The following is a 13,819-nucleotide window of genomic DNA, read 5'->3' on the forward strand; positions in this document are numbered from 1 at the left end:
AATTGAAACAAATATTTTTAAAACGAAACATAGAAAGTATAAGCAAACGTCTAGAGCAAAGAAAATTACTAACTTAATAAATAAGACAACAATGTTCTGATACTATTAATGTCCATTAGACAAATTCATTAATTAGTTGTACATTTTTAGTATTAACTTAATGTTAACTTAGAAAATAATAATTTCATAGTTGTAAAACCTTAAAAAAGAATCAACTTAATATTAACTTAGAAAATAATAATTTCATAATTGTTAGACTTCAGAAGAAAAAACAACACAACTCAACTGACTTTCCCTTCAAACTTCTGCAATTCATCCTCAATTGCTTCTAACAATTGCTGTTGCATCTGTGGTTGTCACTGTTCATCCAATTGCTCTTTTTTTTTTGTATCCACTGGGGGAGGTAGGATTAGTTCTTTATATTGTGCTTATCGCCACACCTTTTATTAGTACGTATTTTCTTAGTTGTTTTTTGATAATTTAATTTTAACTAATCAGGGCGTGGGTAAACTGACTCATAATTTTGATACATGCAGGGCAGCATTGTGCCCGTTGTATTACTACTATCACCAGAAACATCCGGTCAATTTCGTGCTCCTTGGGTTGTTTTACGAGTTAATAACTTAGATGGTCACTCAACTTTGGACTTTTATCTCAAAAAGTCGCTCAACTTTGGTTTTTACTTCAAAAGTCACTCAACTATCATAAGTTTACTTAGAAAGTCATTCAACCTATTCAATTATTTTTTTAAATAAAATTTGCTTATGTAGAATTTCTATTTAAATTAAAATTCTAAGAAGATAAAAAATATTTTTAATGACTCTTTTATCCTTATTTCCTTAAATTTAGTATCTCCCCTCCCCTCTCTCATTTTTCTTCTCCTTCTCGCATATTGTAATTGATTTAACATTAAATATGTTTAATAAAATATTAAAGGATCAAATTCAAATTTAACAATAACCAAAGAATTAGAATTACAATTATTTTGTTCTACTTTTTCAATCCTTGTTTCAACTTTTCTTTTTCATCTGATATTGATGTTAGTATTGAAATCTAAGTAAATTTAAATTTGTACATTATATGGCTTATTTATAAATGCGACGATCTCAACGAAACCCCCCCCCCCCCCCCCTCTTGTTTTCACACTAAAGATATCCCTTTTTATGAATGTTTGTACTATATGTATGAAAAAAAAAACATTATACTATATGTATATGTATGAGGAATTAGGAATTTTATAGTCATAAGTAAATATTATGAATAATATACCTACGTTATAGGGATTCACTATATGTATGTAATAACTACGTATACATGGCTCTTTAGTAATAAATGAGTTAAATTACGTATCATTTAGTTATATTTCATCGTATTGATATAGTTTATATTAATAATTTTTTATCCTTCGATTATTGTTAAATTTAATTTGATATTTTAATAATTTATCAGGCATTGATGTTGAATCAATTACAATATGTGAGAAGGAGAAGAAAAATGAGAAAGAAAAATTAATTTATGGGAATACGGATAAAAGGGTCATTAAGAGATACTTTTTATGTTTCTGAATTTTGCACTTAAATAATAATTCACATAAGCAAATGTTATTTAAAAAAAATAATTAAATAGTTTGAGTGACTTTCTGAAAGTTGAGTGATTTTTTAGGATAATAGTTCAAAGTTGAGTGACCATTTGAGTTATTAACTAGCTGTTTTACGGTTACTTTGGCTTTCGCTGTGGGATTGACTTGCGCCTTTACCAGTGGTAAGTCTATTTGAACTTCAATCTATGGACTACAACGCTCTAAATATTGTAATTTGGTACTTGAAACTTGAATTTGTACCTACTGGATACTAATAAATCTTTCTACTTTGATTATTCACAGGCAAGGTAATATTGGAGTCTGTTATATTGACAGCACCAGTGGTGATTAGTTTATTATATACACATTCTGGGCAGCAGAGAGAGAGAGAGGCCACGATTTCAATTCAATTTTCTTGGACCATTCTTATTTGCTGCCCTTATGGTTCTCATGTTATTTGGCTTCATCCAGGTTCGTCCACTTGCCACTTTCTTCTTCGAGAACATATCGCCAATTAAGTAAATAATTAATTAGCCATACAAGCATTATGTTGAATTTGCATTGTTAATAATCCACAATCTGAAGATAACTTAGTTCACATAATTCATATATAAAACGATAAACAATGCACATTTATATTATTTGAAGGCGGAACGTGCTCAAATAATATTACTACTAGGAAGTGAGCTGACCCTGTTTGTTCTTGTTTGTTTGTCTATTATTGCAGCTATTGTTTCCTCAAGGTAGGCTCTCTGTGATGATCTATGGCTGTTTAGCATCAATTTTATTCTGTGGATACATAATTTGTGATACGGACAATTTAATCAAGCCCTACACTTACGATGAATACATCTGGGGCTGCAGTTGTCTTGTATCTCGACTTCCGATGTATTCTTACTATTTTCAGAGTTTCTGATACTTGAGAAACAAAGCTATGCTTGTGAATATCTTTTTACTTAATTTTTAATTTTTTGGGGCTGGGGGTGGGGGTGGGGGTGGAGGTTATTTACTAATTGTATGTACTCTTATCGAAGTTGTAAGAAAATGGTTTTTCTAAGAATTGTCATTAATTGGGCTACTGTTGTTGCTGCCCATCGTTTTTTCTTAGTTATATAGAAGGTGATAGATGTCCATAAGATTCTTGACATACTTACAAAATTGGATTTTCATGTATACAAGGAAAAATAACATAAATACATCTTAACTTTATCATATTTATGTAAATTTTCATCATTACAAAGTAATTATAATGATCACAACTAATTATGTATCTTCTTGGATGTATTGGAGAGCTAATTATGTATTTCGACATACTTAGAATTTAAAAAAAAAATATCGAGAGCAAATTATATATCTTTACAAGGTATTTTTATAGGATGTATTATGTATTTTTCGACAGATTTAAAATTAAAATAAATATATATTGAGAGTTAATTATATGTCATTATAAAAAAAATAAAAAATGTACACTGTTAGGGGGCATACTAAAGTGGCTCGACGTAGATTGATTTGTAATAACTTGGGAGCTCCTAAATGGCTATTTATAGGCTTTCTCGCAGCAGATAAGAGACTCTACACTAGAGACTGGTTGATTCAATGGAAGATGCAAGTTGACCCCATATGTCCCTTGTGTGAACAAGTACCCGAAACTATTAATCACTTGTTCTTCAAGTGTAAGGTTTCAGCAGAGGTCTGGGGGAGGATATTATGGTGGCAAGGATTACTGCGGCAACCGGAGGAGTGGCAAAGGGAACTAATATGGTGCACCTCCAAGCACAATAGTAAGAATAGCACTGATCTTCTCTATAGAACTACCCTGGTAGCTGCTAATTATTACGTATGGAGGGAAAGGAACCAGGTAGTTTTTCAGCACAAGAGGAGTTGTGGGGATGCTATAGTGAGGTTGATCATCCAAGCCATATTCACCAGGACAACACCCACAAGCAAAATGCAGGGAAAGCTAGCAAAATTAAATTGGTAACGGTAGTTAAGTCATTAGCTGATATGTTTCGGTAGTGATTGAGATTTAAAGGCAGTAGCTGGGATGTTTCCAACTCTGCCAAGACAGTTTATATGTCGTTTGCTTTGTAATTCCTACATTGGTGATAAATAAAATGTTTATTTACCAAAAAAAAGAAAAAAATGTATATTTGTTGGATGTATTAGGAGTTAATTATGTATCTCGACAAATTTAAAATTGTGACTTTTAATAATTATGTAAAATGTTGAAATTTTTTGTAATTAAACTTCAAATTGTCAGAATTTATGTTGTTTGTCCCGATATAATTGGGTCTTAGCAAGATGTAAAAAAGAAAAATTACCTAAAAGAACAACTTAAGTTACAATACTACTAAAAATCCCTACACTTTAAAGCTATTACAAATATTCCAACATTTAATACTTTTACTAAAAGTTGAGATACATGTTAAAGATCCCTCATCCTACTTCTTTACTTTACCAAATTAAGAACAGTTTTCCTCCTTAGTCTACGCCATTATTTCAGCTTCGGTTTCGATCAATCCCATTTTTTCCTCTAATTTAAACTTTTAAATTAAGGTAAAATTTTCCCTTAAAATCATATTCAGTTTCTTTTAATTTTATCTGTCGATTTTTTTTTTTCAAAAATCAATAATTTGACTCTGTTTTTACAAAATAATTTTTCGATGATATTTGTTGAACAAATTCTCAATCCATCCCTCCCAAATCGTCAAATAGCGCCAAAAACCATACACAAAGCTTTTATGTATCAAAATTAGGTAAAGTTGGGTAATTAAACTTTCGAACTTAAAATACTAATGCAAGCAGTAGTAAAGTTGCAGAGATGGTGGAGATGGCAATTGCTTCATGAACAGAAAACAAAAGCAGCAGTTGTCATCCAAGCGCACGTTCTAGAAAAAATCCAACTATATGCACCTTGAAAATACTCTCTAATCATCAAGTTATTGGAGAAAAAAATTGTGCATCATTATCTCAAAATAAAAGCTCAAGATCTATGGGGACCTTCAGAGCAATTTCTTGTATCTCTTGTTCTTTATTTTTGTTGTTAAATGTTTCTCTTGTTTTTTAAGTTTTAGTGAAATAGGCATATCAAAGATACGTGTTAGTAAACTTAAAGATATATATTATGTACGAGGTTGTTTTGTATGTATCTCACACTATTTTTTATTTTGATTCAAATATTTATACCAAAGATACATATTCTGTAAAACAACGGATACATTTTAAGCTTTTAATATATATCTGGTTTGTGTTATTGTGGATTTATGTATCTCTTGTTATTTGTTATTTCAGATCTGGATAATTTCAGGCTTAGATACATATTTACACATACATGATATTTTTTTTAATATCTTGTACCAATTGTTATCTGTTTAAGTTTTATATGTATCTCTTATTTTAAGTTTTAGTGAAATCAACGTACTAAAGATACATGTTAGTAAGTTTAAAGATACATATAGTGTATGAGGGGTATGTTATATGCATCTCGCATTTTTTTTTTGAATTCAGTTATTTAACCCTCGTAGGTTACATCATTAATCCAAACGCCGGAATGACGTAACAACACTAAAATATTTATTGCAAGTACTTCAAACAAAATTAAGAAAAAATAATAAAAAAGTCGTAAGAATCGTTTATAACTGGGAACGAAATATGGAAGAAATTTTATTTTACAAGGTGGAATACCAAACAAATTACCTATTTTCATGGAATTTTATTCAGTTTTTACCATTATTAGTTAGGTTAATTGTTAAATTAAAGGAACTTTAGCCAATACTTCAATTTTTTTTATCCAATGCTTTAATTTTTTTTTGAATTCAATTATTTAACCCTCGTACGTTACATTGTTAATCCAAACACTGGAATGACATAACAACACTTAAATATTCATTGTAATTACTTCAAACAAAATCAAGAAAAAATAATAAAAAGATCATTGGAATCGTTTATAATTGGAAACGAAATATGGAAGAAATTTTGTTTGAAAATGAGGAATAACAAACAAATTACCTATTTTTTTGGGATTTTATTCATATTTTACCATTATTAGTTAGGTTAATTGCTAAATTAAAGGAACTTTAGTCAATAATTATTTTTTTAATTCAATTTTTTGAATTCAATTATTTAGCCCTCGTACGTTACATCGTTAATCCAAACGCCGGAATGACATAACAACACTGAAATATTCGTTGCAATTACTTCAAACAAAATCAATTAAAAACACTAAAAAGGTCGTAGGATCGTTTATAACTGAAAAAAAAATATGGAAGAAATTTTATTTTAAAATGTGGAATAACAAACCAATTACTTATTTTCGTGGGATTTTATTCAGTTTTTACCATTATTAGTTAGGTTAATTGCTAAATTAAAGAAACTTTAGCCGTTACAGCCCTTAAATTATGCAAATTAGTTTAATTATTAAATGTATCTATAGAATGTATCTCACATTAGTTATATATATTTTCAATGGCAATATGTTAAAAAATGAAGACGTTTTTTATCGTATAAAAAAATTAATGAGAGATACATATATGTACAATCGTGCACAATATGTATCTTTAACACTACTAATATGTATCTTTTGTATGCTTATATCACTAAAACTAAAATATCAAGAGATACATATATATACACAACTTGAACCAGAGATACAAGATGAAGAAAAAATATATCTAGTTAGACCAAATATGTATCTCGGCCTATTAAAAATAACAAAAATGAAATTACGTAAAACAACAATAATTTTACATTAAATGCATAATTGAATAAACAAGAGACAAATAACTACCATAACGTCTCAAAATTGGGTAACCAAGCTTTTGAACTTAAAATACTATTGCAAGCGGCAACAAAGTTGCAGAGATGGTGGAAATGTAAATTGCTTCATGAACAGAGAACAAAAACAACAGTTGTCATCCAATCGCATGTTCTAGGATGGATTACCAGGCAAAGTGTTTCAAAAAACAAGGAACAATTACTTCAAGACCTCATACTTTATATCGTTAATCCAAACGCCGGAATAACGTAACATGTTCACTAACAATGATTCCATCACTCTTATCATACGTTACATGTTCAACAACAATGGAAGAAATTAATTTATCATACGTTACATGTTCACTAACAATGATTCCAACACTCTTATAGCTGTCATATTTTATATCGCTAATCCAAACTCTAGAATAATGTAACAACACAGAAATATTCATCGCCAATACTTCAAACGAAATCAACAAAAAAAAATATACGAATTGTTTCTATCTGGAAATTGATTATGGAAGAGAATTTGTTTAAAAAGTTGGAATAACAAACAGATTTCCTTTTTTTCCTGAGATTTATTGAGTTGTTATCATAATTAGATAGGTTAATTGCGATATTAATGTTAATTTAGCCATTACATCCCTTAAAATATGCTAATTTGTTTAATTACTATATGTATTTGTAGGATGTATCCAACATAAGGTATAGGTATCATCAAAGACTAAAAGTTGAGATTTTATGAAATTTAGAAAATAGTTGGAATTTTTGGTAAATACCAGTAAACATGTCGTTAGATAGGTGATTTTTATATGTAAAAAAACTCATGAAGCAGAATTGGTATTGGGCTTTGTCATTGGTTCCTCTTAGGTTAATGGAGGTTCATGTCGTTGAAAGTCGGATACCTATAGGCCATAGTCATTTAGGCGGATCAAAATAAAATATACTTCTACTGGTTCGTCTAAGCCTTGACATGACATGAAATTGACAGGTTTTAAGTTACTTCTACTATAATAAACAAACAAACTAAGTTAGATGATAACAAGATAATAGAATATACTTAACATAATCATATTTTAAAATAACTTCTTAAATAAAGGAAGGCTTTTTCATTGAAATTAGGAAAATAATTACAAAATATGGCTCATAACGCACGCAAATACGAGCCCATGCCTTTTTGAAAGTAGTAAAACACGAGAAGAAAATTTGAGACATAAAAGGGTAGATCACAGGACCTCCTCCAAATCATCACCAATTGTTTAAAACTACTAGTAATTGCCCTTTCATTTACCATGATGGGCGACGAGTTATGAGTGGAGTGGAGGTCCAGTTTTTCAAAGCCTCTCCTGGTGCAACCTTCTTTACCCCACTGGACTTCGAGAAATCTTCTGATATAGCATTGCATCCCTCGAACAGATTTTCTATCACATCCCCAAATCATCTTTTGACATCTCACGCACGGAAAATGACTAGTACAGGAGCGACAAGGTCCTATACGGACTTGTCTTTGACTTATCCTCAATCTCATCCTTATATGTTGGCTGGTATCCCAACCCATACTTATATGTTTTTTCTGGCATCGTAATGGGCTCAATAATTCCTTCTAAATTCTTACCCAAGCCCCGACTAAGCTCAAACCCACTTCTTAATATCACGGTCACAATCATTTTGTAGACAAAAGTTATTAAAACTTTGGGGGTCATATCTTTCTTTGCGGCACTTAAAATTTCCATTGTATAAAAACTACTACCCTTTGAGAGATCTTCAATCACTGGCACGCAACCATTGGAATGATTCGTTTGGCTTCCTTCTCCTTGAATGACTATTTCATGATCCTCCCAAATAAACTTCAATAACTAATGATTGGTCGATAAAACTGCCTTTGCACCATGAATCCATGGTCTCCTCAAGAGCAGGTTGTAACTAGTATGGAATTTAGCCTTGAATTCAGCAGGTTCCATCTAGATGTACAAATTAATTTCACCTATATATCTCTCAGCCCTCCATCAAATGCCCGTACATTTATGTGGCTTTGATGAATTTTTCCCAAATCACAACCCATTTGAACCAACGTGGAAAGAGGATAAATGTTCAAACCAGATTCGTCATCTATCAATACCCAATTAATCACATAGTCCCGACAAATGATAATGACGTGCAAGGCTTTGTTATGCATCACCCCCTCAAATGGCAACTCTTCTTCGCTGAACGATATGCGATGATTTCCTATAATATTTCCTATCATTGCAGTCAGATTCTCGACACTCGTGCCTGTGGGAGCATATGCTTCATCTAAGACCTTCAATAAAGCTTGTAGGTGGTATTGCGAACTCATTAATAGTGCTAAAATAGAAATCTGGGTTGGACTCTTCTCTAAATGCTTGACAATTGAATACTCTTTCGGTTGCATACGCCTCCAAAATTCCTCGACATCTCTTTCAGTGATTGGCTTTTTCTGTGAATCCTTCCTATTGATCAAATCTTTAGAAATGTAGCATCGTCCAAATTGTGTCATCACTTGGGCAGCGGCAGTCTCTACAATAAATTCCTTCTTAGGCGGAGGAGTGTAGACCTGAGTCGGGACTATCATTACTATAAATGGGGGCCTTTCATTGACACTTAAGGCAGCTACGACTTTCTCTATCTTCTCCACCCCTTCTGTTCTTTTGAACTTTTCTGAATCCACCTTAGTGATGGTCTTGTTATACACCCATTCGCCCTCTATTTCAATTATGTTAACTACAGCTCCCCCGTGATTAGGCAATGGATTACTGTTGACATTTGGTCCTACTAACTGAAGCGTGATGAACATCTGATCACTCAAATCTTGAATCTTATGCTTTAGGATAACACAATCATCAGTACTGTACCCCGCCGCTCCCGAATGATAGGCACGATTTTTATCGGCATGATAAAATCAAGAGTTAGGATTAATAAATTTTGATTAGATAGGCTGTAAATGATCGGCGTCCTTTAATCTCCCAAAGAGTTGGGTGAGACTTTCAGCCAGTGGCGTGAAGTTTCAGGGAGGATTTTTTTTTTTAGGTTTGGACGTAGGGGTTAAAATGGTTCTGATGAGAAGAAGGAGGTACTTGATGATAATTTGGAGGTGCTTGGACGTTTGTTCGGTTATTTGAAAGGACAGCTTGAACATGAGGCTGATAATTTGGTTGCAGAACTTGGTATTGGGGTAAAATATTTTGCTGTGAAGCTTAGTATTAGGATTGGATATTTGAAAGTGGATCTTGGTACTGGGATTGGATATTTAGAAGTGGATCTTGGTACTTGGATTGAATATTTAGAAGTGGAGCTTGATACTGGTTGGGTATAGAATACATGCTGAAAATTTGATGACGGCGGAAAGGAGAGAATGTTCCTAGGCTTGAATTTCTTCTTCAACATAGCGACAGAATCATTAGAGACCTGACCGACATCTTTCTTTTTCTTCTTTGGGAACATAGAAGACACATACGATATTGGGGTTTTGACAATCTTTCCTGTTCGAATGCCTTCTTCAAGCGATTCCCTAACTTTTAACAAATCTGCAAAATTCGCCCTAACTGCGGATACCATCCTAGTATAATATTCTCCCTCCTGAGTGCGTGAGAATACAGACACCATCTCTTCCTCAGACATGGGAGGTTTTACTTTGGCGGCTTCTTTTTTCCAATAGAAGGCATAGTCTAAAAAATACTCATCATTCTTCTGTTTGATCCGGTCTAATGAGTATCATTCAAGGACTATTTTAATGTTAAACGCAAACATATCAAGAAAACCTTTAGCCAATACTCTCCAACTAGCCCATCTTTTCAGTTCTTGAGACGTGAACCAATCTAAGGCTCCGCTGCTTAAGCTTCAGCTGAATAAGCGCATGACAATACCTTCTCAGATGGGCCATTGGATTTCCAGTACCGTTGAACACTTCAAATATAGGGACCTTGTACCCTTCTGGTAGATCTACTATGGGGTGCACACAGAGATCATCGTACCCCAAAGCATCAATATCACCTGCCCCATGAGATTTCTTGATCCTTATAATCTCTTCATTCATAGCCAGCAATTTCATTTCATGCTCAGTCCTTCACTCTTTTTCCTTCTCCTCATAATGGTCTATCTCGGGATTGGGAAAGGAATTATAGATGTCAAGGGATATGATGACATAAGAAGGATTTAGAAAGGTAGCTTGATTTTGAGGGTGAGAAGAGGTTGGGTGGTAGGTGGGGAGGACGTTTGGGAAATTAAGAATATTTTGTGGAATTTGAGAGTAGTTTAGTGGAATCTGAGAGGGATTTTGCGGATTTGGAAATGAATTTTGTGGATTTGTAGATGGATTTTCTGGATTTGGGAGCGGATTTTATGGATTTGGAAGTGGATTTTGTGGATTTAGGAATGAATTTTATTGATTTGGAGATGGATTTTGTGGGGTTAGGGATGGATTTTGTGGATGGTAAGCATCTGAGTTATTTTCTCGATTGGTGTTCTGGACAAGTTGAGAAGCGGAGACAGATGATATGTTATTTGGATAGTCCTCGAGAATAGGCATACTGAGGGGAGAGATTTGGAGTGGAGACCTGTGTCTTCCTAGGGCAGGAGCGTTGACAGTGATGGCCAAATTAGCCAGGTCCTTAATACAGTTCGTTTCTTCCTGAAGCATTTCCAACTTTCTCGCGAGTTCAGCAATCATCTCACTTTGTTCCGCTATTACATTGTCTCTGATAGCCAATGCATTTTATTTATTACCTCCAGTCATATTTGAATAAGGATTAGGGGATGGGATCTTATGTGCATTGAACCGGGTGAAGTAAGGATGTTCTGCCAGCTTATTTCAACACAGAGTCATTTTCTGTTATCTATAAAGTAAAATAACTCACAGGTAGATGTGTTAGTTCCTATACGTGATAAGTAATGCAAGATATTTGACAAGAAGTAACCACATAGAGTTATTTGCATCATAGCAAAACTGATCCACGGGAGCATAGTGGATATATTTATCTTTGATTCAAACAAATGTACATAAACACATAAGACAGTTGTATCATATAGAAACATTATAATAACGGGTATCCTAATTGAGGTGACCCTTTTGAGCCAAGGATTTGGGCCTAATAAATTTCAAAGAAAATATATGTCTTTTTAAAGCCAATCCATTATCCCTCAGCTTCCATAGATATGTAAAAGGCATAAATGCCTACAAAAATAGCATAAAAGGGATACAATCTTTACGGGGAATAAAGATAACATGAAAGAAACCAGGTCCCACGTAGGGGAATAAAAAAATTAGCTACTGGTTGCTCCTTCGTTTGTCTTTGTCTTCTTAGCCTTATTCACCTCTTGCCATATCTAATATCTGTTGATGATTTGGTGACTCCCGCACAGCTGTGTTGTGTTCTCGTAGGTCATTTTTCTATGTTATCTATTTGAGAAACCATGCAATCATCCAAATCAATTAGACATTGCCTAGCATCATCAGCCTCTTTCCTAGCTCATTTCAACTCTTCTCTCAACGTGCGTATGGTCGAGGCATGCTTAATATGCATCTGTTGGTGTGCGATTTCACTTTTTTTGAATTCTTCTTAAAGCTTGTGGAGTCGGATCTGATGCTCTGATTCTATATCAACAACCCGAGTGGGTACATTCGACCCCGGGACTAATGCTCCGGCGAGACTCTTCTTCAACCACTCCTTGTAAGTATCACTGACTTTGGGCTCATACCCGATACGGAAAGAGACTTCTTTCCACCCCCTTCTTCTCCATCCATCTACCATGTAGTTCTTGAGTAGGGATTCACTTTAGTCATATTCTGTAACACCCCGAAAATGGGTCTCGAGACGTCACACATTACTTAGAGTTATAAGTAGCCCCAAGCTAACCCTTTGAGCCTATCACTCCTCATAATAACTCATTCAAGAAGGAATATACAAAACACTGGCACTGTCATATCAAATAAAATGAAATAAGAAGGTAATACTCGGTCCAAACAACCACAATACTGGAAATCTCAACACAACCACAGTCTGATAACTAGTCTGACAAAGCCACTACTACTCCATGAACTAGAGAGTCGTTGGGACAGGTCCCCAACTGACTCAAACTGAACTGAAAGTAATGACATAAACACTCAAGTATTGAAATATCTGAAGATAGGCCCTCAAACCATGAGGACTCACCACTGGAGAAATGTAGACAAAAAGTACTCGAAAATCACTGATGAGGCTGGGACTGAGCACCTAAACCTACATTATAAGACAATGTAGCACATAGACGTATATGTGGATCAACAATTGGGAATGTACTGAGTATATGGGGGTGTATGCATTTACATAAAACATTATCAATACTCTTTAATCAAATCATGCATGCAAATAGAAATAACTCACATGGCTTGAATAAGTCTAAGATGTAAAACTCATAAATCATGCAGAATGAAGCATGTAACACAAATCTCGTGAGCCATTATACTTTGGCTTTAAAATTTGTACTCTTCTCTTATTCTCATTACTCATAGGCTGAAGGAAGCTTTAAACAATACTTTCAACTCATGCATATATCTCAAGAGGAGTAAAACTTCTTTAATGCTCAAGAACTTATAACTCTTTTGAACTCAAACACTTCGAACTCGGAATCATATAACTTTGGTCTGAAAATCGGTGATCAACTCGAATTAGTAGAGAAAACTACTTCCTTCTTTGGAAAATACTCAAAGCAGCTCATTCATTTTAGAAAATATCTCATCCCAAAGCTTTAGGGAAAATATTCTATCTCAATGGAAAATACTTTAGTTTAGGGAGGTTCTCTAAACCGACATAAACCATGCGAGCTACATGGAGTCCAACGTCTTGTCCTCCTAAGAAAGAAACCTCCCATTGGGGAGAGGCGTCATACTCTTGCCAAGGAGCATAACCTCAACTCAGTTATCACTTATCTCGGCCTTAGGCCCAAAATCTCACACCCACGTGGCATGTAGTTCTGGGGTAAGAAACCATAGTAACTTATCTAACTTGATGCTAAATACTACTCCCTTTAGTTTATCCCGCTCATCTCATGAAAATCCACTTTCAAAAATAATCTTATGGTTCATAAGAACCCAACAGTTAAATCTATAATCTCATGTGGTAGAGTGAATTTTAAAACTCTAAGACCATTAGGTCAAAACATTTCTCAATAATCTCAAAATACTCAAATCATGGGTGCTTATAGCATAATAGTTCATAAAATTGCAAGTCTCAAGTAGGGCTTAATGACCCATAATTCAATCTCAAGTTAAAACTCATCATAATGCATAATAGATAGCATATAGATTCATAATTCATGTAGAAATTTGGAAGTTATAGCAATTTGTCTCAAAATATCAACATACTCATATACTTCAATATTTCAAACATTGCAACTATTAACTTCTCAAAGATTAAAATCATAGGGTAAAACCCAGCTTTAATTTCTCAAGAAAACATGTAAAAATCATGCTATTAGACTCTCAATTCATGG

The 13,819-nt window shown here is 33.7% G+C and overlaps 1 protein-coding gene and 1 pseudogene across 1 annotated transcript; both read left to right on the top strand.

Annotated features, from left to right (window-relative positions):
- The first annotated feature begins 301 nt into the window (after window positions 1–301).
- On the top strand, window positions 302–2,502 carry LOC107849367 (annotated as a pseudogene).
- Window positions 2,503–3,041: 539 nt separating this feature from the next.
- On the top strand, window positions 3,042–3,560 carry LOC107849366. The gene has a single exon (XM_016693956.2). The coding sequence runs from the start codon at window positions 3,042–3,044 to the stop codon at window positions 3,558–3,560; it is 519 nt and encodes a 172-aa protein (XP_016549442.2).
- Window positions 3,561–13,819: the final 10,259 nt, after the last annotated feature.

This window comes from Capsicum annuum, chromosome 12 (genome assembly GCF_002878395.1).
Source record: "Capsicum annuum cultivar UCD-10X-F1 chromosome 12, UCD10Xv1.1, whole genome shotgun sequence".
In the NCBI taxonomy this organism is placed as follows: domain Eukaryota; kingdom Viridiplantae; phylum Streptophyta; class Magnoliopsida; order Solanales; family Solanaceae; genus Capsicum; species Capsicum annuum.

Coding starts and splice junctions, on each gene's coding strand:
- LOC107849366 (XM_016693956.2), top strand. CDS start 3,042: ATGTACACTGTTAGGGGGCATACTAAAGTGGCTCGACGTAGATTGATT.